This window comes from Alligator mississippiensis, chromosome 10 (assembly GCF_030867095.1).
Source record: "Alligator mississippiensis isolate rAllMis1 chromosome 10, rAllMis1, whole genome shotgun sequence".
NCBI classification, from domain to species: Eukaryota; Metazoa; Chordata; order Crocodylia; family Alligatoridae; genus Alligator; species Alligator mississippiensis.
The window spans coordinates 16,103,688-16,131,299 of NC_081833.1; the positions used below are offsets into that span (position 1 = coordinate 16,103,688).

The window sequence follows — 27,612 nt, forward strand, 5'->3', positions numbered from 1 at the left end:
AGCTGCAAGAGAGGGAGTCCTCACGCATGCACGCAGCACTGCTGGAGGGGTGGAGAAAGTGCCCATGCTGGGCTCGCATGGGGAGGAGGGAAGAGCCCACAAACTCTCCCTAATCTCCACAGAGATTAGCCCAGTCACAACTCAGCTCGATTACAGAGCCAGGGCATCTGCCCAAAAACAAAAGACTCAGGAAGCTGTAAACAATGTAACAGCACCTTGTTGGTTTAGAAATGGATTCGCCGTCAAGAGGTTGGAAGAGTTCAGCTGTGAGAGGCTGCGCTTGGCATCATCTCGTTTCGGCTGGAGCCAACCTCTCCCGGAGCGGGGAGAGCGCTCTACCGCTGTCGAGGAGCTGTGAAATCGCTGTGGTGAGAGGCTGGGGTAAAACCAGCCAGGACAAAGCCAGTGCAGGGCGTAGAAATGGCTCGCCCCTCTACTACTGATGGCCCCACTGGAGCCTCAGCTGGGGAGCTGCACTTTTGGCAGATTTTAAGAAAAATGCTGTTGTGATACTGGGCCACTGGGGACATGAGCGCATCCCATCATCAAGGAGACTCTTTTCCAGCTTGATCATCTTGCCCTCTGGGAAATGAAAGAACTCCCCCCGCTACATTGCCAGTGTCGTCACTTCCCGATAATTATGCTGTCAATGTGTCCAAAGCTGCGTGCTGGACTTTGTTATGGGGTACTTGGTCCCTTTCAAGTGGCCACTGGGAAAGCAATATCAGTGTGATGATCAGTGGAGACTGCTGAGTATGCTGGGCAGAAGGAGATGTGAATGGCAAGGTGATATTGGTGGCATTTTACTTCTGGGACTAGCAAAATAGCCAGCTAAATCCTGCTTGGAGAATCTGCAGTAGCTGGTGGGGATGTGGGAGGCAGGGTCTGCCAGCTTGGTGCTCTGATCTTGGGTGGCATTGGCAGGGCTGTTGAGACAAAGGCTCTGGTCTTCAGTCAGATGTCCCAAAAGGGATCTTTCTGCTTGTGTAGAGTCCCAGGCACTGTGAAGGCCCCTTACCTAGAGATTTCCACTGTAAGACCATGACCTAAGTGTGCAGTGGCACTCTTTGTCATCTCTTTGATATTCTAAAAGGGAATTTTGCTTGTGGCAGTCCAACATGGATGCATCTTTGGGAGAGGAGCTTTATTCCCTGATAAATGTAACGTGACCTGGCTGATCTTCAGCTCTCCTCAGGAGATGGACAATGTTCTCATCTACACAAAGTGCCCTGAAGCCCCGAGAGAAACTGATGAAGCCAATAGCCTGGCAAATATCCCATCTGCCCTGGAATTCCAGCTCTGATTGTCTGGAGCAGCCTGCGGAAAATTGAGGGCTGCCTACTGTGAGTTCTTCTTAATTAATTGTATTGTTTCTGGCCATAATGCCAGAAATATCTTGACGGGATAAACAAGGTCTCTGGCATGGCAGATGTTGGATCCTCCCAGCTGTATGGAAAATGGAAACCATGCCCAAAACAAACACATAGGATGGATTTAGCTCCCTAGTAAGCAATGGGGTACCAAAAGTAACTACATCAGCTTCCTTGTTCCTGCGATCGGGCTGGACCCCCTCATTCTCTGTGTTCCTCTTGGTCTGTAATCTGTCACTCTTCTCCTGCTTCTCTCCCTTGCAGTGCTCTTTTTGTCTGGGACTTGCTGTTCCTATCCGCCTTTGGCTCTAAGTGGAAGAAACAAGCACTTGTGCTCTTAATGGGGTCCTGAGCTGTTGCTTTTATCAATGGTGAGTCACCGGATGGAGTTTGGCTCACCCAGCAGCAGCACTGAGGGATGAAGCACTATGGAGCTGCAAGGTGTGAGGAAAGGGTTGCATTTCTGAGCTTTCCAATGGCCTTTGAGCTGTGGCATGGGAGAGCTGTCAGCTCGGAGAGCTTCTCGGTTGCTGAGGATGCAGCGTGCTGGGCTAGGCCAGGGTTTCTGCTCTTCTGAGAGTGCCTGCCCCGGAGAAGCGCAGAGCTGGGTGTGTATGACTAACTTGGTGTCTCTATCAGGGAATATCACTAGTGCCTCTTTCCTCTGCCACTCTTTGCCTTGTCTGTTTGGACAGGGAATTTGTGGGGCAGGGATGGTCTCTTACTAAAGATGTGCATATTGCCCAGCAGAAGGGGATGCTGGTTTTGGCCGTGGTTTCTAGGGGCTATCGCAATACTGTCCATTTCAAACTCCACCATTAGTTTTTAAGCAGGCAGACTGAAACAGCTCAAGCAAGGGCTGAAGGGGCTAACACCTCAGCTCTCGCAAAAAGCAATTTGTGTCTCACCAGCAGCACCATCCCCATCCTAGAGTACTGCTATCACATCCTTCCCCTAGCTCAGGAGCTGTCTTCGTCCCTGGAGGAAAAGTTGTTACCCAGACCTGACCCCGGAGAGCAGCCTCTGGTGGGTTATGGCTGGAGGGGTTATGTGGTTCAGTATCTGCACCGCTCTGCAGAGGATGGGACGCAGCATTCGGCAGGCTGTGTGCTCTGAGAGCAGGCTTTCTCTGGGCAGCCCGTGTTACAGCAGGTAGCGTGGACATGGCATGATATGACTCGCGAATGGTTTTTGGTGCCCTATGTTCTCAATGTGGCTGCCACTGGGCAGCTTCCAGACACATATCCCCTAGTCTTTGAGCGAGAAGTCACTACCAGGCCATGAAGAAAGGGAGTTTGTCAAAGTAACTGCATGGAGGGAGTGATGCACAGTGGGTAGGAGATGAAAGAGGAGGGGGAGCACAGCCACACAAGGGTTTGGGATGAGCTGAATGCACTTGCTGGCTGCTATTCCACCCATTTCAGCCCTGCAGCCTCGCTCTTGCTCAAGAAACAAGTCTCCCTCAGCCTCCAAACCAGCTTTCTGGGAAGTAGGTGCCAGGCCACTGACAGAGGCACAGGGTTGTACCAGTTCCTTGGGCACCTGTTGGCCTGGGTTGGCCATGGCAGGGGTGCAGTATTTGCTTGGGTAGTAACTGTTCTTCTCATTATGTGGGGCAGGAGTCAGCTCTCTGGATTGATACTACCCTTTCTCTTGATGGGTGGGCACCTACTGCCTTAATTTCAATCTGTCCAGGTCCAGCTGGGTTTATTGTCCCCTGTTTCCTTCAGTGCGCTCTGTCCTGTGGCTGGAGTGATGCTGCCTAGACCCGCTCTGGTGGGGCAGAGTGCTCTGCCAGTGCCCCTCTCCCTCTGCCTTGCCCTCGCCCCTGCTGGGACGCAGCACTGAATGTCGCTCTGGTCTTCCCACTGCTCTTTCTCCCTTTTAGGTGAAATCCTGGCCTTATTGAGCCCCACAGATCCTACCTGTTGAAGGACAAGCACTCGGAGTAGGGAAGAGGCATTTCACCTCCCACGACTGGAGAGGGACAGTCTTTTTTTTTTAACTAGCTGCAGACTATTCCCAATTGCCCCTCTAAACAAAATAATCAGGGCAGCTATTGACTCCAGGCCCCAGTGCTGTGTTTGTAAGGAGGGTGTTTATTAATCTCCCGGAAACTGGGAAGCCAGGTGCCTTGCCTCACGTTTGTCCTTCCAACATGACATTGCTCCTGGGGGCTGCACTGTGCTATGAAAATAGATGGATTTTTTTTCCCCCAATGTTACCCCTCTGAGCCCGGTGAGTGCGGGGCTCGTTGTGAACAGACCCAGCATAGTGTGGTGTTGGGAGAAGTGGATTTCAGACCAAAGTAAATAAGCTGTAACAGGAGATGAAGCGTGCCTAACCCATTAGACAGGGTGCTGTGAGAAAGACAGCGCAACAGACTCGGATACGCCGCGTGCGAGCAGAGGTGCGGGACCGGCCAGGGGCGGCCAAGCAGTCACAAAGCAGAGAGATGCAGTGCGCGCAGCAAGACATTCACTTCCTACATGAGGGAAGCGTCTCCCTCTACACCCGACCTTCCCAATGCCGGTTTCTTCAGTGCCTTGCAAGGCCAGATGTCCCTGCCTGGAAAAGGACCTGAGATTTTTTCACCTTAGTGCTGTTATTGGGTAGCAGGGCGATAGGGCCCGGGGTAGGTCCAGTTTCCTACATAAATAAGACTCGCACGAGATATAACAGACTTTAGGGAGCCTCCATGCCACTTTCCAGCCAACGTGGGGCTGAGCTTCTGGAAACCAGCTGAGTTTTCTTTTCAAAGGGAATTCCCTACGGTCATGAATATGACGGTGTTAACTCCATGGGGGTAGAGACCTCTCCCGCTGCTCTGGTCTGTGTGACTGCCTGCAGTCTTTATCTGTAGGGATAGTTCATGTGTGTATGTGTGTAATTTCTGACCGGCTATTGACTAAGGAAATGTTCAGGATTGAGGTGCACAACAAAGGATTGATCCTACTGCGTTTGCTCCCATGAGGAATGCTTACTCCCACAAGCTTTCCCAGTGAAGCGGGTGAGGACATTACTCATGAGGACAAGGGTCTGACCCACTGTCATGGGGGAAACACCCCGGCACTTGTGTATCCCCTCCCCCCCCCCCAGCTCTCTCCTCAGCAGATGCATGCCCTTTATGTGGGGCTTCCTATTCTCATGGGACCCTCTGTCTCAGAGAAATATCCCCTCCTCCCCCAGCATCCCCCTGCCTCTGCCCTTGACATGGAAATGGGTGGGAAGGACTGTGCACGCTGTGAAACGGGCAAATCCCATTACATGGTGTTCAAGAAGCAAACGTGCAAGTGTAAGAAAGCTCCAAGCGCGCTGGGGACAGGAGCTCCCTTTGCTTCTGTCGGGGACTGGCCTTTGTTGCACAGAGCTCCTTACTCTCAGCATCTGACAAGCAGCCGAATTTACTGAGGTGACAGGTAAGGTGGCCATCGAGGTACCTCAAGAATAGAGGACAGTTGCATTTAGTGCAGCTGTCCCCACCACCATGAACATCGCGTGCCTCCCGAGGCTGGGGGGCATGGCGAGCTCCCACCGGTGATGGCGGCGGGGCATGGTGGCGGTGAGTGGGGAGTTCCCGCAGGCAGCTGCAGCGGTGTTGGCAGCGGTGAAAAATAGAGGACATAAAGGCATCCAGTTTAATATCAATAGAGGACAGAGGGCCAGAAAACTGGACTGCCCTCTATAAAACCGGACTAATAGCCACCCTACTAACAGGTCTGCCCACGGCTTCAGTGGCCTGTCCCGGGATGGGCTCCATCTCCCACAGGCAAGAAGTGTGTTGTCTTCATGGCCTGTTTCTCCAGGATTGTGTGTTCAGCCATAAGCTCTTTGCAAGAAGGTTTTACAGCTATGCTAACACCTCAAAATATTATGGGCAAGTTTCTCAGCCAGCCTAAATTGGCTATAATGGTGGTACACATACTTACACGACCTAAGGATCCAATCTGCTGACTTGATATCACTTCAGCATCACATTTGCTTTTCCAGCATTGAGTAGCTGGTCTGTTTTAGATACAGGTTTCATTTAGTTTTATATACCCAGTGGCCTGACAGCCTACACAAAGTTGCATGCCGCAGTAGCAGCTGAGTCATGAATAGAAGCCAGGGTACCCCCCATCAGTCACTAGGCCTCTATGCTCTCGAGCCCCTTTTTTTTCCTTCCTTTTTCATGTCCTTGTGATGAAGTATTTAGCCCAATTTGTGTATTTTATATCATCTTTAACATAGCACGTAGTGTGACCACCAGGGTTTGAGGCAGTATCATCAGTCTTGATACCCTTGTGACAGCCTGACATGCAACCCAAATGGGTTTTAATTCCCTATGTTTCTTGAGGAACACACTTCACAGCGGCCGTATATCCAAAAGGGCTCGCCCTCGTTTATGTAAAATTAAGTCCATGCAGCTAATTCCAGGTTAGTTTGAACTGAGCTTTAGACTTGCATGAGCAGGTAGAAAAATCTCATTTTGAAACTTTCATATTGAAGGTAAAGTCCAAGAGTTTTGTAGGTAAACATGCCAAGAGCTTTTCATGACTTTGAATCAGCTTGGCCAGCTGTTAAACAGTGGGCTGACTCTGAGGTGAGTTCATGTTTCCAAATTCTTGTGTAAGGCTTTAGCAAACAGGTTTTAAGTGCCAGTGGAAAGAGAGAGATGCTGGAAGAGAGCCAGTGAATTCTAGCTCTTTCCTATGGCTAATCTTCTGATATCTCATTATGGTCTTTAAGCAGTTGCCGTTATCCTGTATTGGCATGAATGGATGCATATATGGGATTTTAGTTAATCTGATTTTGTAATATAGGATCAGGAATATTATGTTCTGATTTCCCTGCATCCTATTAAAATCAGATAATCTGGTCCATTTACCTGTTGGTTATATTTATACATCCATCCCAAATACTTTGTGCAATCCTATAGGTGCCTGGTTATTCTTTTAGAAAAAGGGAAACTGGCGGTGTTCACAGAGTCCTCGGAGATCCACTCCTAATTATTTCATCCCCTCTTCAGTGTTTGACATTGCAGCCAGCACTTTGACTTGCTGATTGCTCAGTACAATATCCTTGCTACTATTTGCGATGGGGTGGCTGTCTTTTGCTGTTGGACTCAGTACAGGCATGAGTCTTCGACAGTCAGCTTGTTGTCAGCACAAGATGAACCTCTTTATTTCTCTTTACCTGCCTCATACCAATGTCAGGCTGCAGCGTCTGTGAACTATCTAAATGACCTGCCGTTGGTCAATTTACATTTCTTTGCATATTTAGAGAAAAATTCTCATCTGCTGTCAATGGACTTGGCTCAACTGAAATCAGAGGAGCTGCATCCAATGACACCAGTAGAGAATCAGCCTGGGAGTATTTAATAAACTAATAGTTATAAAACAACAGTTATTTAACAGCAACAACAGTCATTAAAAATATTACCACTACAATTTGATACCAGTATAATTTAGCTGCCTCTACAGGAAAATTTGGAGTAAAGCTACTTTGTATTTGGCCTATTATCTTTCTTCCTAAAATTAGTATTGCCAATTATCCAAAATGATGTCAAATTAACTTAAAAAAGCAGGGGTTTAAAAAAATCATTTCTCTTTACTTGCCTTCTAGTGTTGTATTTTATAGGGTGCCTGTTTTCAAGCTTTCCCTTGCACTTATAAGGACCAGGACCCTGCTCCTTTTTTTTCTGTCTTTTTTTTTTTCTTTTAAAGAAAAAGCCTCACATGATCTGAGATCTTGGTGCAATCACATGACTACAGGAGCTGGGGCTTTAATAAAAATACAAAGTCGCATGAGATTGATGGTAAAATGCATGTATTGGCAAGACCCTTTTAAAACCCTCCCCCTTTCCCATAAATCATCTGCATTTGGAGAGTTCAGGTACTGGAGAGCACATTCATTTTCCTATAGAAACAGCTGGTGTACTTATTGGTGAATGGTACATGGCCTTTGCTGCATTGTTTGCAACTCCCTCTGGCTATCCAGTTCTGCTGTCTTCCTGCTGCCATGGGCACTGCTGACAGGTCTGTGACATATGATAGGTCATATGCCCCTTCCCCTTCCCTCCCCTCCAGCTGACCAGGGCTATTCAACAAGCCCTGCTGCTGTAATGCGCTGCACACTGTGGCTGGGAGGGAGATGTTCCCTGGATTTCCACTTCACGGTGCACTGCAGCAGGGGAGGGGGTCTCCGCTGGCAAAGGCTACTCCCCGTGCCGAACGTGATGGGAATTCTGGGCAGGAGGCGTGAGTGCAAGGGGAACTGTCCGAGAGCGCGGGAGAGACCTGGGGAGAGGGAGGGATGCAGTGAGTCAGAAGGAAGGAAAGCTGGAATGTTTTGCCAGTGGAGACAGGAGGCTTTATTAATTGACTGGGTTTTCTGGGCTGTTTGGCCTCCTCTAAATCCTCTGGGTTTTAGCTGCTATCTCTCCGGACGGCGCTGTCTGATTCAGAAACAAGCTGCTAATTGAGTGTGTGGAGAGGAAGGCAAGGCCCTTACACTCAGAGAGATGGTGGGAAATGTTTTGTCAGCTTTTGCTGCCATTCTGTTCTTCCTTCCTTCCTTCCTTCCTTTTTCTTTTTCTCCCTCCTTTCACATCTCCCTTTCTCTCGCTATTCTCTCATTCCTACATACATAACACCTTCTTTAAGCTGTTTTCTTCTCTTCCCCCAAAACCTATTTGATCTGCTCCTCATCGCTCACCTTCTTTCTCTCCATCTGACTCTTTTTCCTTCCCCGCTCCATTCCTGTTTCCTCTCCCCACATCCCAACATTGTTATCTCATTTTTCAGCAGCTGTCGACTGCATGGTGGGTCCCTGGGGTCCCTGGAGTAAATGCAGCTCCCTGTGCGGGGTTGGCAGCAAAGACCGAACACGGCAAGTCACAGTGCCACCTCGAAATGGAGGGACCCCCTGTCCAGACCTGAAGCAGCGGCGAGGGTGCTTTGGAGATAGCCCCGTATGTGATACAGCTAAAGGTAAAGCAGAACACTTGGGGGATATTCCCTTGCCCCCAAGGGTATGGCTGCCTGACTTGCTTTCGGTCTTGTTGGAAATCCTGGCTGTGGCTCAGGCAAGCTGTCAAAAGCAGTCCTCCAGGCCTGGGAAGAACTGGTCCCAAGCTCTTCTACCCCCACCAATAAAGCACTACATATGGAGGGTGCCTGACACAATTTTTTCCACAGCAAAGACCTTGTTAGGATGCTTTCTCCATCTGCTGAGTGATCCCAGCCCTGTGTTTGTACTGGAGACATGGCAAAGGCCCCATCTGCCCGCTGGGGCTGCAGCAGAGAGTGGAAACTGCTTTTATTGTGGGGCAAGAAATGGTCTCTGTTGGCACAGGGGTTGAGCACAGCTTGCCTGGCCATGGTGGGAAGCAAAACCATTTTAAAACAGAGCTGGAGAATGGTAGCAAGTGGCCTGCCCATGCTGCCAATGACAGATGAGTCAAGGCACTTACTACACAGAAAACGAGCTCCCTGACCCTGGTTATGAGGGTGTTAATGAATGCAATTTGACCCAAGAGGCCATGTGGTTGGTGCCTTGCTGTTATATAATACTTTTTTTCCTGGTAGGTCACAAAGTGCTCCACAAAGGAGGTCAGATGGGGAACACAGAGTGGGGAAGTGACTGGGCTACTGTCACCCAGCAGGCCAGGGGCAGAGCTGGGACTAGAACCAGGTCTATTTAATTACAGCCTAGTGGTTTGTCCACAGAGACAGATAAACTAGCAGTAAATGAGGCCTCACTCCCTCACAGAGAGCTCCATTTATTTTTTGGTCTTGTCTACGCTGCAAATTGAAATCATGTCATAACTAGGATCCCCACCTGAACTGTAACTGTGGTGTAGATGGGTAGCTCTGAGGTGCCGAGCCACAAACAGCCTCAACAGGTTCTGATGGAGTCAGGAGTGAAAGGCTGAACTGCTTTTAAGATGAATCTAGACACGTTCATGGAAGAGATGAGGTGTTGCCTGCAACAGCAGGGGCTGGTTCAATGGTCCAGTGGTTCCTATGATGTTGAAGGACCTGTAAGATCATTGACACCTTGCAATGTGCTGTTACTTTTCCTGCATCATGCATTATAAAGCTAAAGATGACTGGATTTTTAGCAAAAAACCTAGGTTTTATCAAGGCAGACAAGGTTCTTTGGGTGATATCTTTTATTAGACCAACTTAAATAGTTGGAAAAAAATTTTTTAGCAAGCTTTCGGATTTAAAAACCTTTTGTCAGGCTGAGGAAGTCTCTGCAGTTGGCGTGTGCTCTTCCTGGATGGAATGAATAGCAAAGAAGCTCAGCCTGACGAAGGGGTTTTAAACCTGAAAGCTTGCTAAAAATTTTTTCCAACTATTTAAGTTGGTCTAATAAAAGATATCGGATTCACCCAAAGAGCCTTGTCTGCCTATGTCCTTAGACCAGCACGGCTACAACCTACACCTCTGTAGGTTTTATCAAAGCCTTCACCTTATCTTTTTTTCTGCTTAAACACCTTTAAAGAATTTGTGGGCTACAGTTAAAGATTGCAATGATAAACTGAATTAGTCCCAATCTGGCCGAAGTCCATGCTCATTTTTACAAACACACCCCACCCCTTTCAGCTGTGCATACAAGTGCATGTAGTTCAGAGTTTTACCTGAACCCGTTACAATCCTGTTTATCTTCTATCCTGTTGGACATTGCCAAAGGAATGACTGTGATCACCCGCATCAGGAATATGGGGAAAGTGGGTTCTGCTGAAGTCAATCCAGTTTTTGTTTCAGTGTTGCATAAATACACGGAAGCACCTTATTACCCTATTTACACTGAGGTTAATGGACTCATGTTTGAGCAGCAGCCTACTGTCTCTGGAACGACCACTGCCGAGATCAGTCTCTTCCTACTGGTTGGCTGAGAAATAGTCATTAATTGTCAGAACAGGAGTTGGAGTCGCAAGCACTGGATGCGAGTCTGGGCCCTGCCACCGATTGGTTGTGCGACACTAGGCCAGTTGCTCGTTCTTTCCCCTCGTCTGTTTCCCGACATCCCGCCTTGTACAATGTTCTGTGATTCTTGGCTGCAAATAGCAGCTTGTTCTTATGCCGGGCGGCATTATTAATAATGAAAAGGGGCCAGATCCAAACTCAGGTCATGGAAAAAGCTCCCACTGGGATCTCTGGGCTCTGGATCAGGCCCAGTGTCACCATTACTATTTCTAGTCCAGCCACAGGTACATTTGGCTTTCCCTTCTGGTCTGTGTCCCTCACTGTCGCTCAACCTTGGTGGGACCTTTGGTTCACAGGCACCCTCTGCTCAAATCAGCTCCTTTCTGTGTCTCCAGGTGAGTGATGTTCGCTGCTGTTGAATTTCTTAATTTCTTGCCTTTGCTGTTTTTTTCTGACAGAGGTGGCTAAGATTTTGCCTGATTCCTACAAAAGGGACTTCAAGGACCCCTGGAGAAGACCTCACATGCTGATGAAGGAGAAGCAGCCAAGGTAGGCGAGATTCGTGAGTGACTGAAGTGCTCACAGCTCACGCTCGGTCCCTCTTGTCCAAGGTTTTCTCCTCGTCACGTGCTGCTGGCTCCGGTGAGCCTCCCCGTGCCAGCTCCCTTATAGACCCCAGCCAGCTGGTGGAAGGATCTCGTTGCAGCCACAAAAAGCTTGACCTCCTGCACAGAGGATAAAACAGTGAGGGCCACGGAAACCCTCCTGAGACATTCCCCACCAGGGAGAAATATCTGAATCTTGTGCTTCTCTCAAACATGTAAAAAGCTGCCTGGGCAATGGGCTAACAAGTGTATAACAGGTGTCCCTCCTGCCTTGGCCCTAGGACAGCACAGCTGACCTAACCGCTCTCAGCTGCATGAAATAGGGGCTCTCTCACACCATGGGGAAGGTGTTAGCAGCTCCCCTTCTCCCTCCTGTGAGGGACATGGTGGGAAAAATGCACCCTCCTGATGTTAAACTAAAAGTCTCTCTCTGCTGAGGGATGGTCTCAGAGACAGCCTGTATTGCACAGTGGGGACAAGGGAGTTTACACCTTGTGCCCCTTGTGTGCCATTAGAGAAGCACAGGGAGCCAGTTGAGGACTTTTACCAAGCAAAGTGCTTCCACATGGGCTGTTTGCACAACTGACCAGCAGATAGTGCTTAGGGATCGTTAAAGCACAATTAACTTTTAAATGGAACATGAAATATGAACACAGACAACTCAGTGTCCTAAAATCAAAGTCTAACTTTATTAGTTAAGTATTATCTCAGCAGTTTCTATAGTCAGAGAGAGAGAAAAAACACTTAGTACAATGATCTCACCCAATCCCAGATATTGCTTTGCCTCATAGAAAGGACGGCCGCTCAGTTCCTGAAGCAAAGGGTGTGTCGTTGACTGGGATGATCCAGACAGGTGTTGAAAGCTGGATTCATGATGTAAATGATGATGACAATGACAACACTTAACTTTCTTGCTTCCCTCTTTTATGCTTTTCTTTAATTTGACTCCTTTGATGACTCCTTGCTTTTGGAATGGTCTATCTGCATTCAGCATATTGTTCATATTTTATCCTGTCAGCTTATTCCTTTGTTTAACATCCCCATTACAAGCACACCTCTTAATTTGGCCTTTTTCTGGTGTTTTACTGTTGTCCACTGGTCTCCTTTATCACCTTTCATTAACATATCCAATCATTTCATCTCTCTGATTCAGCTGATTAGTGCCAAGTTCAGTTAATTTGAGCTAGTAACAAACCTATTACTATGTTGTGTTAGAAAAACTTCTCACAGTGATAGAAAAAGGAAAGAAACATCATGCAAGCAAACTCAAGGCCATAAGCTGCTTGCAAGAAACAAGGCCAGCTGATATTGCAGACACCAGCAAAATGAAAAGTTCAGATAATAATGAGGCTATACAGAACTTTAGGCTGAATATAAAGAAAACTTTAAACAATGCTGTAATTTACCACTCTATAAACAGGTGCAACTTTAAAGTATAAGAAGCTGCCCTAACAGGGCCTAATTCCTGTTGATTTTGGTTAGACCAGTCACTGCCTCAGATTTAGGCAGATGCCCGAGTGCTTTGTTAGACCAGGGTCCTGGTGTGGTTTTTTGAAGTGCTGAACAACCCACAGCCTTTAATAAGGTTAGTGAGAGCAGAGGGTGCTTTGGGTAGGCTCAGACCAAGCCACTGATTGTGGCTGTGCCTAACTTGAGCTGCCCACAGTAGATGGACAAACTGATAGAGGCTGGACTAGGCAATCTATGCTGTGGCTACCCCACCGTGGGTTAGAACAGACCGTATGTGCATGCTTCCAGATCCTTTCTTCCTTCCTTCCTTCCATCAGAGCTCTTGGCAGCCCCTTCCAGGTCACTTCAGATGTCTTCCTGGGCTGCAGTATCAAGGTCTCACGATGCCCTTTGCATCCTCACTGCTTGAGTCTCTTTGCATTTCTCCTTGTTACTGAAGCAGAAGGGTCTGTAGCACTAGAAGGCTGGTGGGCATCAGTGGCAGTGATGTAATCTAATTAGTCGGGGTCAAGTCTTGTATTCCCCTTTCCCACCTTCATTGCATTACCCCTCTTTAATTAACTGCTCTTAGCATGGTGTATCGCTTTCCCAGTGAGAGGGGGTCTTGGAGCACTTGGGGGCTGCTCACTGAATCCTTTCATCTTGGCTTTCTTCCTTGCCACCCTGACAACTCTCTCCTTAACCACTGGCTTCAGCCAATGGAGCCAGGAATGTTAAGTAGGATCATTAGGGAAAGATTATATTGCCAAGCAATCTTCAGTGGGTGGAAGAGAAGAATTACTTTCTTCTCCCCCGCCAGCCATTACTGATCTCGGCGGCTGGCTGGATCCAAGCAGTGTCCACTGGCTGGGAGGTAAAGCATAACTCCGCTGACCTGGCAGCTCCCCTTGCAGAGTGACACATTGACTGAGTCACTTGTTGCTTGCAGTTTGCATCAGGGTTTGGGCCATGTGGCAACGGCAGTGCCTGCGGGTGCCCCCCCAGACTCAGGAGGCACCAGTCGCCCATGGAAGGGAGCCTGTTTAAACTGATGACAGCAAACAAAAAGAGCCAGTCCGTCTGACCATTGTACTGTCCTCGTGCTAAGAACAGCGAGTGGGAGGGAAACCTCCATGCACCTTTTATGTCACACCTTGTTACCGTCTTCTTGGTTCCTTTGCTGCAGAGCTGCGAGGCCTTCTGAGCTCTGGATGCTGGGGGGGGGGGGGGGGGTCTCTCTTGTGCTGGTCCAGTTGCTAGATGAGACAGCAGCTGGGCAAAGGGAAGCTGAGAAGAACTGGGAAGTCTTTTATAGCGGGGAATGGATGAATGGGAAGAGGGAGGCTGGGGGTGGAAGGGGAAGCCTCTTAGCAGAAGGGAAAGGGCAGGAGTGATCCTGCCTGCTGCAATCTGTTCTTTTGTGACAGCCCAAGAAGACACTGCAAACATAAACTATAATTGTCTGTTCATAGATTTCAGATATTAGGGCTGGAAGGGACCTTGCGAGATCATTGGGTCCAGCCCCCTGCCCAAGGGGCAGGAAGTCAGCTGAGGCCAACCTGAGTTTGGATCACCAAGTGCTGCAGGGTGTTTGTAATCAGGGATTGGGTTTGGACTGAAGCAGAGAGAAGGGCCCGGGGTGAGGGCCAGCTCTGGAAAGGTTGGGAGCACTCAGATCCCAACAGGAACGGGCCTGAAACACGGTTTATGCTAGAGAGCAGCAGTCCCTGAGGTCTGAGCAGCTGCCCCTTCACTTAGCCGTGATGGATGGGCTAGCTGGCTGGAAGTGGGTCTGTGAAGACGTGTTTTGGTTGAGGTGCTGGTGCAGTGTCCTTGAGATTGATAAGTGATTCATTTAAGCAAATCAAGACATCCAAGCCTCATCCAAGCAAGTGCAGAGGTCAAACACGTTCCAGGAGATGGAGATTTGCCTTGAAATATTCCAGGAATAGCAAAGATCAGGTCTAGCATGGGGTGTTGTGCCAGGGAGAAGAGAAGAGCTGTCTTGGGAAGGATGTGGCCTGGCTGGGATGAGATGCAAGGCAGAGCTGTGTACAAGCTGGCCCAGTGGCTGATATACCTCTATCGCCTGCATGAAAGAGGTGGTGAGATTTGGGACCCCCTGGTCCCTTTGTAGCTAGCTACCTTAATTTTCCCCAGTACAGAGGCTGCACATGAAGGAGGGAAAACCATTTAGTGAACCAGACTCTCTGATACAGCTGAGCAGTGTTGTCAACCAGCAAATACAGTCAGCCATCTAATCTAGTGCCTCACGGCACGTGCCGTCGTCTGAAGGCCATGCCAGGCTCCCTGGAAGCTTGGGAGAGATGCTCAGTCACAAACAAATAGTCACAGCTGGGAAGCCTCATGCTTACGCATGTTGTTCCTCAGACCACATCTGCCCTTCATTAGGAAATGCCTGGCAACTCAGAAGGCTGCCTGGAAGCACATGTGATGTGAGCTAAGCCAGACCATTTGCATGCTGGCTTCAGAGTGCTCCAAATGTGCCACGGCACATGGGGAACAGCTCCAGGGCTGGGGAGCACGGCAGGCTGAGCTCTGTAGACATGACTGCTGGAAAGCCAGGACGAGGCAGGCCCCAGCACCCCCCTTCATGCATTCAAACCAGCTGCTCTGCAGATTAGAGAGGGGCCACCTCCAGCTTCTAATCCCCACAGGAGTAGGAGCTTTGTGGGCTAGGTCCCCAGCTGGTGTAGACAGTACCCAATCAGTGCTGATCTACACCAGTTGAGGGTCTGGCGCAGAGGGTGGTCAGGTATGGCCAGAGGCACTCTGCTGGATATGCATGTGAATCTTGGAAAGCAAAAGGATTGAGTCCCTCTCTGCAAGCTGGTGTGGTTGGCTCTTCCTTTTATTCTGAATGCCCTTTGCAGGGGGTGGGGGGAGTTTATCTAGTGCTAGCAGGGAGACAAGCCAGATTGCCTTCATGGGCTCCTTCCCTCTCTGCTGGCTCTGAGCTGTGCTTGGGACCATCATAGCTAGTTCTAAACCTCCCTTTGCAACTGCTGAGCCCCTTGTGAGCCAGTTAATTAGTCCCCAGGACTGTTAGTGTCCTCCCAGGACATGAAGGGCTGCGTTTTACATAAGAACTTGACAGTTGCTGTCCTGAGGTAGACCAAAGGCCCAGAATCTTTTGGCAAGTGGTAGATATTTTGGGGAAGAGTATTAGACACAAGGCAACAAGGGAACTAGAAGAAACAGGTGCAAGCCAGGATTTTGCTGGGCTGAACTGACATACTCCCGCACATAGGAAACCCTGCTTTGAAATGCAGGCACCCAGATCCTCAGCTCACTGGAGACAGGTGGTATTTCAGGGGCTTTGCTAACACTTGTTCCTCTCTGTACATTTGATTTTCCATCTGCCCCATCTAGCGTGGCCGGTGTATGTTTGGGTAGGCTAGGCCAGTTGCTGAGGTCATGGCTATTCTGTAGGGCATGGGGAATGTCCCAGGGTCTGTGCATTCTTCCCTAGCTGGCTCAGCCTCTGCAGGCAGTGGGAAAAGATGTAATCAGCTGAATGTGGAGGAGGAGTGTGAAGGCCCAGGGGGAAGTGTCTGAGGCCCTGTTGTGCTCACAGATGTTTTCATTCCTCTCTGAACCAAAGTTCTGCTGTCCCTGCTAGGAGGCTGCTCAGTTCAAGCCTCTCAGGGGAATGAAGGACTGCACCAAGGTGCCAGCAGGCATGGTACTGCCAGGCTCCTTCCTTGACAGGATCCAAAAGCCAGAGTCACCCTCAGCACCCTCCCCAGCAGGAAGGATGGCCAAAGACATGCAGCTGTGGGGGATTTCCAGATCATTATCCTTAGAGTCCTGCCCTTGTGGCTTCCACTGCAGTTGGAGAGCCTGCTGGCTGCAGAAAGGGGATGCAGCACCCCCTGAAATGCAGCCCCAGTTGGGGTGGAATACACCAGTCCCCCGGCCAGTCCTGGCAGGTTGTCGGATAGAATTCCCACCAAGGATATAAGGGCAGAGATGCCCTTAGAAAGGTGCCAGGGTATCCTGATATGCATGAAGAACAGACAACACCCTGCTAGGTGCAGTAGGGACTCCACTGCGTAACCCCAGCTTGGATGCCACGAGGCCGTGTCTCAGTTTGTCATGGAGCCTCCCAACAGAATCTCCTTCTATCCCCTTGCCTCACTGTGGATACTTTATATTCAGGTACCAAGGTTCCCATTCACTGGGATCATGGGCCAAACTCCCCTCTGGGGTAAGTCTGCAGGTGCTATCAGGGCCAGCCCAGTGTTAGCCTGTGCTTTACCCCTGCCCAGGCCTCCTCAGCAAAAAGAGGCTTGTATGACAATTCAGAGTGGGCTGTGTGCTGGCTGTGTGCTGAGAAGGGGCTGGCAGTGCTCCTGGCCCATGACTTGGCTCTTCTCTTGGTGCCTGGTGCCATTGCCTTGCACAGGAAGAGCAGCTGGGCTCACTTTCAGACCCTCAGGGAAGAGAAAGAGGATTAAAGGATGGACTTTGCCCTTCAGCAGATGTGCAGACACCTCCCCTTGGAGCAGGAACAGGAATGCAGACTGCAGAGGACCTGCTCAGCCATCAAGCCCGGTCCCCTGCTATGAAGCTGGGGGACAACAATACTCAGTTTTTAGGACGCTTAAGAGTAGGCATCTGGCACGCCTGCATCTTTCGTCATCTAGCCTCAAATGACCTGCAGATTAACTCACTGATCCTCCCAGCATCCCAGGGACTCTATTGCTCCTACCTGGCAAAGTGGAGATGCCATGGGGGCTGGACTCACCCGAACTTGGCCTCAGCATTCATTCCTGTGCCCAATGCTCATCCACCCTGTGGCCTGGCTGGATTCACAGCCCCATGTTATGTGCCTGGACTCCCCATACTCTGCATGGGGGGAGCAGGGCACCTCAGAATGGGATTCACAAAAACCAATGCACTGAGCTGCCTACGCTAGTCAGTAAGAAATACTAAGAAGTGGGGTGACTGAGGCCCAGTCCCTCAAGGGTAGTTTGATACCTATGTTCAGGCTGAAGGAAGACACCGATCTCAGCCAGAATTCATACCCATGTCCCCTCCTCGGGCATTGTGCTCCCTTCCCAGCTCAGTCCTTTGTCTCAGGACTGGTGGTGAGGATTGTGCTGCTGCCTCTTACACCCAGCTGTTGGGGAATTTGCCCGGGACATGGGAGATGTTTGTCCACACCCATCCCCTGCCTGCTTTGGAGCAGAGACTTGAAGCCTGGCTTCCACTCCAGGGTACCAGTGAACTCTAGGGTATTTGGGGGCAGGTCTCTGTCCAGCTCTCATGCTGCAGCTCTCCCACTTTGCGTAACCAATGAAACATTCACCAGAATGGAGGCAGCGACTCTGTTGCATAGTGGCTGGGGCCCTTGTCTGGGCTGGGGAGTCGGGCTCACTGGGCTCTGCTCCAACAAGGCCACCTCTCCTGAGTGTGCTGGTGGGCAGTGCACCAAGAGCGTCAGGCCTTTGGCAGCCTCTACTCAGCATCAGAGGGCTCTGCTTGGGATTCTCATGTAAACAGGAAAACCACAAAACTGATCCGGACCCAAATAAGAGGCCTGGGATAACGAATCCCCATGGGGAGAGTTGTATCTCTACATAGTTGTTTTCCTCATTGTCTTCCCCTGCCGGGAGCTTGGCTGAAACTGTTACTTATAAACAGGGGCAGTGAATAGTCCAAGCCAGCATCTCTGCAGACCCATGTCACATACAAAAGCTGTCTGCTGGGGGCTATATGCTACTTTAGCCTTTTCCCTGTTTCAGGGACCAGATTTACAGGACCTGGGGGAGACAGTCAGCTCCTCTGGGCCTGCTCCCCCTTCTTCTGAGGAGAAGAGGTCATGTTTCTGCTCCTGTTATTTCTGCTTGGGTTGGCACAGACAAGCTTGCTTTATGCCAGCTAGCTTGGTCACTGCTAGCAGGGTGCTCAAGACAGGTTGTGAAGCCCACCTGAAAATGTGTAACTACCCTGGCTTCTCACTTGCACTGAGCACCAAGACTGAGCTAACTACCCATGCCCATGGCAGCATAGACATGACCTGTGTTCTGGGTTGGCTGCAATATCACCCTGTCCTTAGTAGAAGAGAGATGGAGGTTCTTCCATCCCATCATGGTAGTTTGGTGTCACCAGTGTGACTGAGTGGTGTGTTGTAGCAGGGGGTCACGCCAGATACAGTTCAAGGACAGAACTGTCTTTCACCTCCAGGACATCTGCTGTTTTTTGCTCAGGAAAGGCCTGGTTTGCAGCAGGGATCAGACCACCTCCATTAATGGGAGAGGATGGGAGTCCTCTAGGGTGGAACTGAGGTTGCTTGGGCTGGGATTTGTGGTGGGGTTCAGAAGGGGCAGTGGGATTCAGGTGACTAACCTGTCCCCTGAGTTTCCTCCATTACTGGCAAGACTGGCACCATCTTGCTACCAATATCAAAACTTTGCTTGCTGTGAGAATATCTTTCCTCTGGTAATTTGTGCCCCGGGGACCTTGAGGGGTATTGGAGCCATAGGTGCAAAGCTGGTGGATCTCTTGGGTGCCAGTGACAGGTCCAAGAGTGTCAACTATGCCCTTTGGCAAATGCATTTTTCCATCCCATGCTGGTCTTCCTTTTCCACATCTAGGCCTGCAGAAGCAGAAACCCCCTTCACAGGAGTGTTGGTGTGTCCCACCTAATCCATTATGTCTCCCTGTCTCTCCAGCTACTGTGTCTATTTTCGCCTGAAGCAGGTGGGAGCTGCCTGCCGTCTGCACTTCTGGAGCAGCCATCTGCTGAGGGAGCGGCGAGTCTGCGTGGAGTGCCAGGGGGATGCTGTGGGCAGCCGGAGCCGATGTGAAGGGGATGGGCTACAGGGTGCTCGGTAAGCAGCCTCGACAGTGAGGTGCAGTCATTGGCCCCATCTCCGAGCCAGCCCAGCCCAGCCCAGCTCAAGGGAGTGAAGTGCTAAGAGGGATTCTGGCCTTGGAGGGTTTTGTCTGCCTGTCCTGGCAGGTGCTCTCTGCAGGCGCCAGCTTGTCACAGGGCTTGTTTCTGAGCATGTCCAACCCAGCTCCACAGGCTGTGAGAGGGGGCAGGAGTCATGGGAAGAGTGAAGAGCTGAGGAGGGAAAGCAAAGGACACCGAGACCTGGAGACTAAGATGAGAGGCTAAGCTGCATGGGGAAAGCAAGGGGAAGCCAGTGGGATTTTCAAAGTGGGGAATGACACCATCCCAGCAGCTTGCAGGGACTCCCAGCAGTCCAGGTGCATGAAGGGGACTTTCAGGGGTGGTAGAGAAGAGACCCGAGTTTGAAGACACAGAGGGAAACTCTGAAAGGACGTACTCACGGTTGTTTTCACTCTTGCAAAGTTTTATTTCTTTATCAGCGATTTGGACGATGGGGTGAAAAGCAACCTGTTTAAATTTGCTGATGATACCAAAATATGGGGAGAGGTGGGCACGCTAGTAGGGAGGGAGAGACTGCAGAAAGACCTGAATAGGTTGTAGGGGTGGGCTAACAAAAACAGGATGCGTTTCAATACAGACAAGTGCAGGGTGCTGCACTTGGGCAGTAGTAACCAGCAGCACACTTACAAGATGGGAAACTCTCTTCTTGAGAGCACGGAGGCAGAAAGGGATCTTGGAGTCATTATTGACTTCAAGATGACCATGGGCCGACAATGCGAGGTCACGGTCGGCAGGGCCAACTGGACCTTATCCTGCATCCACAGGTGCATCTCAAGTAGGGCCAAGGAGGTGATCCTCCCCCTCCTACGTAACACTGGTCAGGCCACAGCTGGAGTACTGTGTCCAGTTCTGGGTGCCCCACTTCACGAGGGATGTGGACAGCATTGAGAGGGTCCAGAGGAGGGCCACCCACATGATCCAGGGACTGCAGGGCAGACCCTACAATGAGAGGCTACGGGACCTGAACCTGTTCAGCCTTCACAAGAGAAGGCTGAGGGGGGACCTGGTGACCGTCTATAAACTCACTAGAGGGGACCAGAGGGTTTGGGGGAGACCTTGTTTCCCCAGCGCCCCCTGGGATAACAAGGAATAACAGCCCCAAGTTGTTGGAGAGTAGGTTTAGATTAGACATCCGTAGGAACTACTTCACAGTCAGGGCGGCTAGGATCTGGAACCAACTTCCAAGGGAAGTGGTGATGGCTCCTACCCTGGGGGTCTTTAAGAAGCGGCTCGAGGCCTACCTGGCTGGGGTCACTTGAGCCCAGTTTCCCTCCTGCCTAGGCAGGGGGTCAGACTTGAAGATCTACAAGGTCCCTTCTGACCCTGCTTCTATGATTCTATTTAAGGATGCTCACAGAGACAGGCGATAGAACAGAGCAGAGGGGACCGTCACCTCACATCAGCTTTAGGCGGCAGCTGCCACCCCGCGTAGTTCTCTCGGCCCCAGAGTGTCTCAATCTCAGAGATGCGATAGCTTGCACTGGAGCTCCGTGCAAGTCAAAACTTTTGCCAAAGCTAAAAAACCCATTGTACCTTAAAAATGCACAGTTTATATAATCTAGAATACATAATGTTATCTCGAGCTAGAAATTTAGTTATCTTAAGCTAAAAATTTAGAAATAAATCGTAATCTAACGCACTTAGTGTTTATTACGTTCTACTGTATTACAACATTCTACTATCTAGGTTCATAGTTTAGTTACGCTCACAGAGCAAGAAGCTACGTGCTGCTTCACCAGCCTGCTATAAAATCAGCGTGCAAAACTCTTGCTATTAGCAAAGTTCTAACTATTACACCTTCCTACAGATCATTGTGCTAATGCCTCTCTAGCCATGTAGAGCAGCTGATTTTCCTCAAAAGGTGCACTGCCTCTGGGTTGACATTTCTGGGTGCCCAGCAGTTCTTTTGGCTGGGATTATGTTGTGCTGGAGCTCATGGCTGATATCTTATGGTTCAATCATAAGCCTTGCGACATTTGGTGTTTTTCTTAAAGCCTAATCCCCTGGAGTCAGGTGATTACACTTGACTGTCAATTTTCATTGTAAAAAAGTCAATTTTAGCTTAATTTTTGCAGAGAAAAGTGCCAAGTTGTGAAGACTAAAGGCTCAAAAACAGTTGGGTACTTAAAAAGGCCCCCACATTTATTAAATTTTGGCAAATTGTATGATTTTTTCAGCATCCCCTGATGGTCAGATGCCAACATTGTTCAGGCAGCTCTGTTGAATTCTGGGAGACCGAAGATGAATGAGTCTTACCTATTGGCAATGTTTCCCATTTCAGGACGTTCTGGACTGCTGCCTCCATCGCTGGGTGCCAAGGCTCATGGGTCCAAGAGTCTTTGCAAGAAACCTGCATGTGTCCTCCACTGTCCCTCTTATTTGTGTAACAGTCTGACAACTTGGGTCATGAACCTTAAAAGAGGAAGTGAGAGAGTGACACATATAAGCTGGCAACACAGTGGTTTATGGCTTTCTGTCACTAGGACATGCCGGAGGATGAAGGAAAAGCCTCCTCTGAATGAAGTTCTTGCTGCCCTTCTTACCTCATCTCACTTTCTTTATAAACCCACATTTTCTATGAAACTGTTTTTTTCACCACAAACCTATGTATTATTTCAAAGCACAAGAATGTCTCATTCTTTTAAACTTTATACCTCTGAAACCTTGCTATCTACCTCCAGCATTGCAGATAATATTGAAGGCAACTCTTTTTCTGTGTTTCTCACTACTTCGCAGATTTGTAATAAAAGGAGAGAGAGAAGAATATTGCAATATCCTTCTTTTAAAAGATTGTTTTTCAAAATGCAAGAAAGAAGAAAATTGCTAGGGCCACTGCACCAAAGGTAATGATGAAATACATGGGAAAGAGATTAAATCTGAGAGAGGAAGTGATGTCATGGTTACATGGGATAATATGGACATAGTGTCATAGTTAGCAGTGAAGTCATTTCTGAAAAATGAGTCATTGAACTGATTTCCTGGGAGGAAAGTGGGAATAAAATAGGCATGTTTAGTGTTAGACAAAACCTAAGGAAATGCAACCTTTTTTTCTCCTGTGCTGTTGCATGTACCTGTTCAGAGTTGCTTCCAAGGTATTAAAGTTAGGGTCATTGCTTTTCTCTTGACCCTTCAGATGATTTGAGTGGGATGGGGTGCTACTTGCAATATCTTCTTTGCAACCTAAAGGTGGTCAAAATATGGACTTCTACCTTGAGAAAAGCCTAGTGAAATTACATAAGAGGTTGTCATCTTTTGTTATGTTTAACACTTTTCTTACTGATATGATATATTTAAAATATATCATATAATCTCTTCCCCCAGTAAATGTATTTTACTCCCATTCCTTCCTGTGCTCTCTATTTCAGCTCATGGCAAACGCACAGGACAGGGTTTTCAAGCTTTCTATTTAATGAATGAAGTTATACCTACATGCACTTTCCCCAAAGCCTCTGGAGTTGCTACCCTCTCCTCTGAGAACATTAAAAACTCAAGGCAAATGGTTAATAGAGGACTTCAGGTGCTGTTGTTTTGACAATGGATCCTCGTAGCTCAGACCCCAGGATGTTAAAATCCCTGTCATTGAGAACTTTGCTTGACTAAGCATCTGCAAAACCAATACTGGTTTTTGTTTTGTTGCTCCTGGGTTGTATGTGGTCACCTCTGCTGATGCATAGTACCCTGAGGTCTTGCTTCCAGATCAGACCAGAGGTGACTGTCCCCCGTGTATGCTTTCCCCTCTTGCTACCCTGGGCTGCTTGTGTCCTGGTTTCCAGCACTCTGCAGGCTCCCTGGGGCTCCTCTCTCCTCACCCTGCTGTGCTGTGCTTGTTTTTTTTAGAAGTAGGCCAAATGATGGTTTGGTTTCTAGGTGTAACAAGTGATTCAGTAAAAACACACTGAGTGGTTTGGAAGCCACCCAGTCAGAAGCTGGATGCCTCTCCAGTGTTCAGATAGAACTTGTGCATGAAGCCAATGGTCAGTTGCCCAGCAATATGTCTGTAAAGTCCCAGTGTTTCCAAAGCTGCCAGTGCCTCTGCAAATAAGCTGCTTTGAGTTTGACAGATGAGCACACTATCCTGCCTGGTGCTGAGCATTCCTGGCTCCCATTAATGTCACAGGATTGGGCCCCAAGGTTGCCATTGACTTCAGTGAGTTTCAGATTAGGCCTGTGCTCTACTGTCACCCTGCACCGGACCAGTTATATACATCAACTAAAATGGCCAAAACTAGGCTGAGTCTTTATAACAGAAGTAAAGCTGTTTCAGTGGAACATTGTTCAAGGATCAGTGTCTCTTACTACAGCAAGGCGTGCCTTGGCATCGCCTAGCTCCATTAATATAGTAGTGAGACCATTCTTAGATGGCTCCCTTTGTCTGTTGACATTATCTTTTCAGAATTTCCTCCAGTTGAAGGCACCTGCGTAGTTTTATCGACAGATGATCCATGTCCCTTTCCGGGGCTGTTTTCTCCTTGGTGATGCAGTTGCATGTGCTAGTCAGAGCTGTTCTCAGGAAGTCAGGTTCAAACCTCAGGTAAAAAAAAAAAAAAATCCAACTTGGAGAATATGAATGTATATGCTTCCAGCTTGGCCCCAGACTCTTTCTTCTCTGCTGCTGCTACTTGATGAGAGCCTGGGTATATGGTCTCACTGCTAAACGGCATCGCCCAGTGATTGCTGCAAGTAACTGTCTTAGTTTGAATGCTGTACCAGAAGAAATCAGCATGATCAGAACATGACAGAAGGTGCATCTTCATGGATGCTCTCCATTTCCATTGGGCCCTACGGGAATTTCTGTCTCCTGTTGACTTTTGGTGGAAGTTGGGCATCTAACTTACTTAGGCTCTTCTGAAAATCCCAGCCATAGATATTGAAGCCAGAAGGGACAGTTTCGATCGACAGTTTTGGATCGTCTGACAGGTGGTTTCTGCACAAGGCCATTATATTTTTAAGTGTCAACCAACAGACTCAAGATGCTTTGGTTGGCTTTTCCCATTGACATTTCTGTGTGCTGCAGAAACTGGCAGATTGTCGCCTCCGTGTATGTTAAACAAACACATTTCTGGAAGGAACCAAGGAGCATGATGGGTAAAAGCACAAATGGCTTCTTCCTGGTTTTTAATGTTGTAATAATTGTCCTGAAGTTTATAAATTCCTGTATCATTGACAGTCACATCATAAGCTACAGGTCTATTACTGTATGATATCATGTAATGACTCCACTTGAATTGCATTGAATAAAGACATTAGGAAACCTGAGGGTTTTGGCTGGAGACATTTCAGGAGTGGATGAAAGATACCCCTGGCTATTATAACCTGAATCCTTTCTAGAAGAAGCATTGGAAGACTGAAGATGGCTCAGACTCCAAGCTAGGAAAATCCTGGAAGTGGTTAATGCTGGATGCTGAATTCTGGTTCAGCCCTGGAAGTTAAGAAAATGCCATTTCACTTTTGTGATCGAGCTATTCCATGATCCGGTTTCTTAAGGAATATCTGCATCACCTCCGGAGCAGCACCAGGTACACCACAGAGGATTAAGCCAGCATGCTCCCCACATGCTGAAGCTCACAAATATGCTGATTAGATGGCTTGGTTCATCCCTGAGAGCATCCCTCTGCACTGTGCTTGGGCTCTATGACTTGGGAGAGTCTGAATATGGTCCCAGGGTATAGGCTTGGCACTGCCCCAAGACACCAGTTCTGCAGTTTTGTGAGCCTGGGTTCAGGGAGCAGACATAAGTGGGCATGACTTATCTCTGAGCAGTTTGCCTGGTCTCACTCAAAAGGAGATATAGACATCCCCTTTGAAGCTACCAAATGAATCACTTATCTGGATCCTTCCAAGTTCCTGCCTGGTTCCTCAGACAAGTACCCCAGCCAGCCAGTGACAATTTATTCCAGTCTAAAGACTGACTTCATGTTCTACAAGAGCTGTCAATACCACAGGTGGAGATTGTTGTCTCCTCTGCTCCAACACATTGCCTCCAGCAGTGGTTTTTGCCTGAATTAAGCTGAGCTTTCCCAAGTTGTTTAATTAACCTAATCTGAAGTAATGAAACCTTTAGATTTACCGAATTATAATAGAGCTTTTTGTTCACCCATGGCATTTCTCCTGTGTCACTTTATGAGATGATTTCAGCCTCTCTTTTGGAAGGAAAGGGGATCCATACAAGGTATGTTCTTGTTACTTTATAAACAACCTCCTGCAATTTCTCCTGTAACTTTTCCAGCTCTCCTCATGGAAGATCCGTCTGACTTTGTCACTCCTGGTCATCAGTGGGACATACTACCTGCAATGGTAGAAACTTCTTGACATGTTCTCCAGAGACTTCTGTCCATCTGAAGTACTTCTAGTTTTGGATCTGACTGTCTACCAGTGTCTGTAATTTGGAAGATTCCACTAATTAAATCACCCCCCTATTTCCATATAAAATTATTAAATACCTCCCTTTGATAGAATTTCTCCTTAAGAGGTAAAAAAGGCAGAGTAGACTGGCACAGTTTATATACTGACAATGCAGATGCCTTGCCATTAGTATTGCTGTTTATCACAAGGTCAGTAGATGTTTCTGTGATGCCAGTGGTACATATATGGAAAGGCTGAGCATAGCCCCTCTCTAGCCCATCGCAAACATTTGTCCTAAACTGGCCTGCTTGCTTTGCCTCAGCAACAATCCCATGGCATTGAAGCTCCCTCTTGGCTTTCTCTGCATAGCATTATCCACTTTGCAACAGCTGTTGCTCTTAAAAGGCCATTTCTGCATGGTTCATTGGGATTGCCAAGTTCCTGAAAATCTAGGATCAGACAATTAGAGTCACTAGGGGATACTGTTTTTCAAAGACGCATTTAATCTATTTATTACCACATCCAAAAACAGATTTGCCCCGAGGTATGATCAAAGCATGTGGAACTAATTACAGTCCAGACCCTCCACAGCTTCTTCAGACTAGTGTTTTCTCCTAATCCAATCTCATTTTCTACACAGAGTGGCATCTAGTCGCTCCTAATGCAGCTCTGGGGTGGAATGGCTTTGATCCTGAGTTCGTGTGGTTTTATTCATGACTGTTTAGGTGCTTCAGCTTTCTGTGCTGAAGGTTTGACTTGGTCCCCAGTGGTGTCAGTAGGAGCCTTTCCAGGGACACCCGTGGGTGGTGGGTCAGACCATCGTTGTGGTGCACCAGGCTCATCTCTGAACAGTCCTGAGATCTTTCCCGTGTGTTTTGGAGCAGTGGAAAGGAGCAGGGGGTGGCGAGGTTGTGGAGCTGCTGCTTTGAGTGAGATTGTCTGTGGCAGTGAAGGGAAAGAGTTGTTTTAAGGATGCCCTGGGTTGTCTGCTAACGTATCATCTGTCAAATGCCATTGTTGTCATTGTGACCGGCATGTTTCCAATGTAAGGGACTCTGAGATGTCAGAAAGAGAGAAATATGCCCTGAAATTACCTTTGAATAAACATAGGGCTGCTAGTGGCAATTTTTTGAGGGGAAAAAATCGATATCCAAATTGCAAGTACACTTACTGGTGTGCACAGAGCCGCCCCCATTTCCATGCAGCCTGATCGGTGTATGCCAGTGATTCTCAGCCAGGGTGACCCAGCATGAGATCCTTTTAAGGGTGCCATGGGATCCTGCACAATATTAGCACTGCTGGGCATGCAAACACCTACATGTGAGTCGCAAGATAAACCCAGAGTTTTCAAATAGGACTCCAGAGTGACAAAATTACTCTGACCTGCTGTGGGCTTTCTGAGGTCTTTGCAACAGAAGATTTCTTCTGTTGTTTGTCTGTAGCCAAAAGAATCAAGTGAAAGCTAAAAGCTGGGGTTTTTGGAGGCGGGGGGAGCTTGAGTCTAATGAGGAGCGCCTGGAGTATAACTGAGAACCAGTAGTGCATGCTAATGGTCAGATGCACCGGTCAGTGGGGACTCAACGCTGCCTTGCCTGGGAGTCTCATTGGTCCTTACTCATTCAAGGTGGCCCCAAGGATTACCAGGGAGGTGTTCTTTTCCCTCCACCCCTTCCTGCTCTTCCATCACATGGAAAGTTAGCTAGAATAACCCACTGCCTCGGGGTGAAATGGTGTGCCTGCCCCAGCTAGCGTATTGCTCTTCAGTACAGAGGAAAAAGTGTGAAGGCAAGTAGGTTGCTGAGTGAGGAAACTGGCATTTTCAATGCACTCTTAACATGATTCTTTCTAAAACCAGATTCTTTAGTCAGCAACTGGGTTCCCTCCTCAGGGCTGCCCTGGTGCCAAGTCTCAAACTTTAGAAGAAAAGTTTTTTTTTAACTATTGGAGAACAAAACAAACAGCTGGAAATCCCTCATCCCTCCATC

At 48.5% G+C, this 27,612-nt stretch overlaps 1 protein-coding gene across 4 annotated transcripts in view; it reads left to right on the forward strand.

Annotated features, from left to right (window-relative positions):
• The window catches only part of LOC102573233 (somatomedin-B and thrombospondin type-1 domain-containing protein), a 40,261-nt gene extending 15,720 nt beyond the window's left edge, over positions 1 to 24,541 (forward strand). The window contains exons 1-5 of one of the 4 annotated variants that reach the window (XM_019499169.2): positions 4,981 to 7,609; positions 8,156 to 8,341; positions 10,744 to 10,834; positions 19,041 to 19,199; positions 21,567 to 24,541. In XM_019499169.2, the coding sequence (XP_019354714.1) occupies positions 7,399 to 7,609; positions 8,156 to 8,341; positions 10,744 to 10,834; positions 19,041 to 19,199; positions 21,567 to 21,672 (753 nt within the window). In that variant the 5' untranslated portion in view covers positions 4,981 to 7,398 and the 3' untranslated portion in view covers positions 21,673 to 24,541. Of the gene's footprint in view, positions 1 to 4,980; positions 7,610 to 8,155; positions 8,342 to 10,743; positions 10,835 to 19,040; positions 19,200 to 21,566 lie in introns of those variants that run through there. The other 3 variants (XM_019499170.2, XM_014598842.3, XM_006260110.4) reach the window with 3 other exon arrangements.
• Positions 24,542 to 27,612: the final 3,071 nt, after the last annotated feature.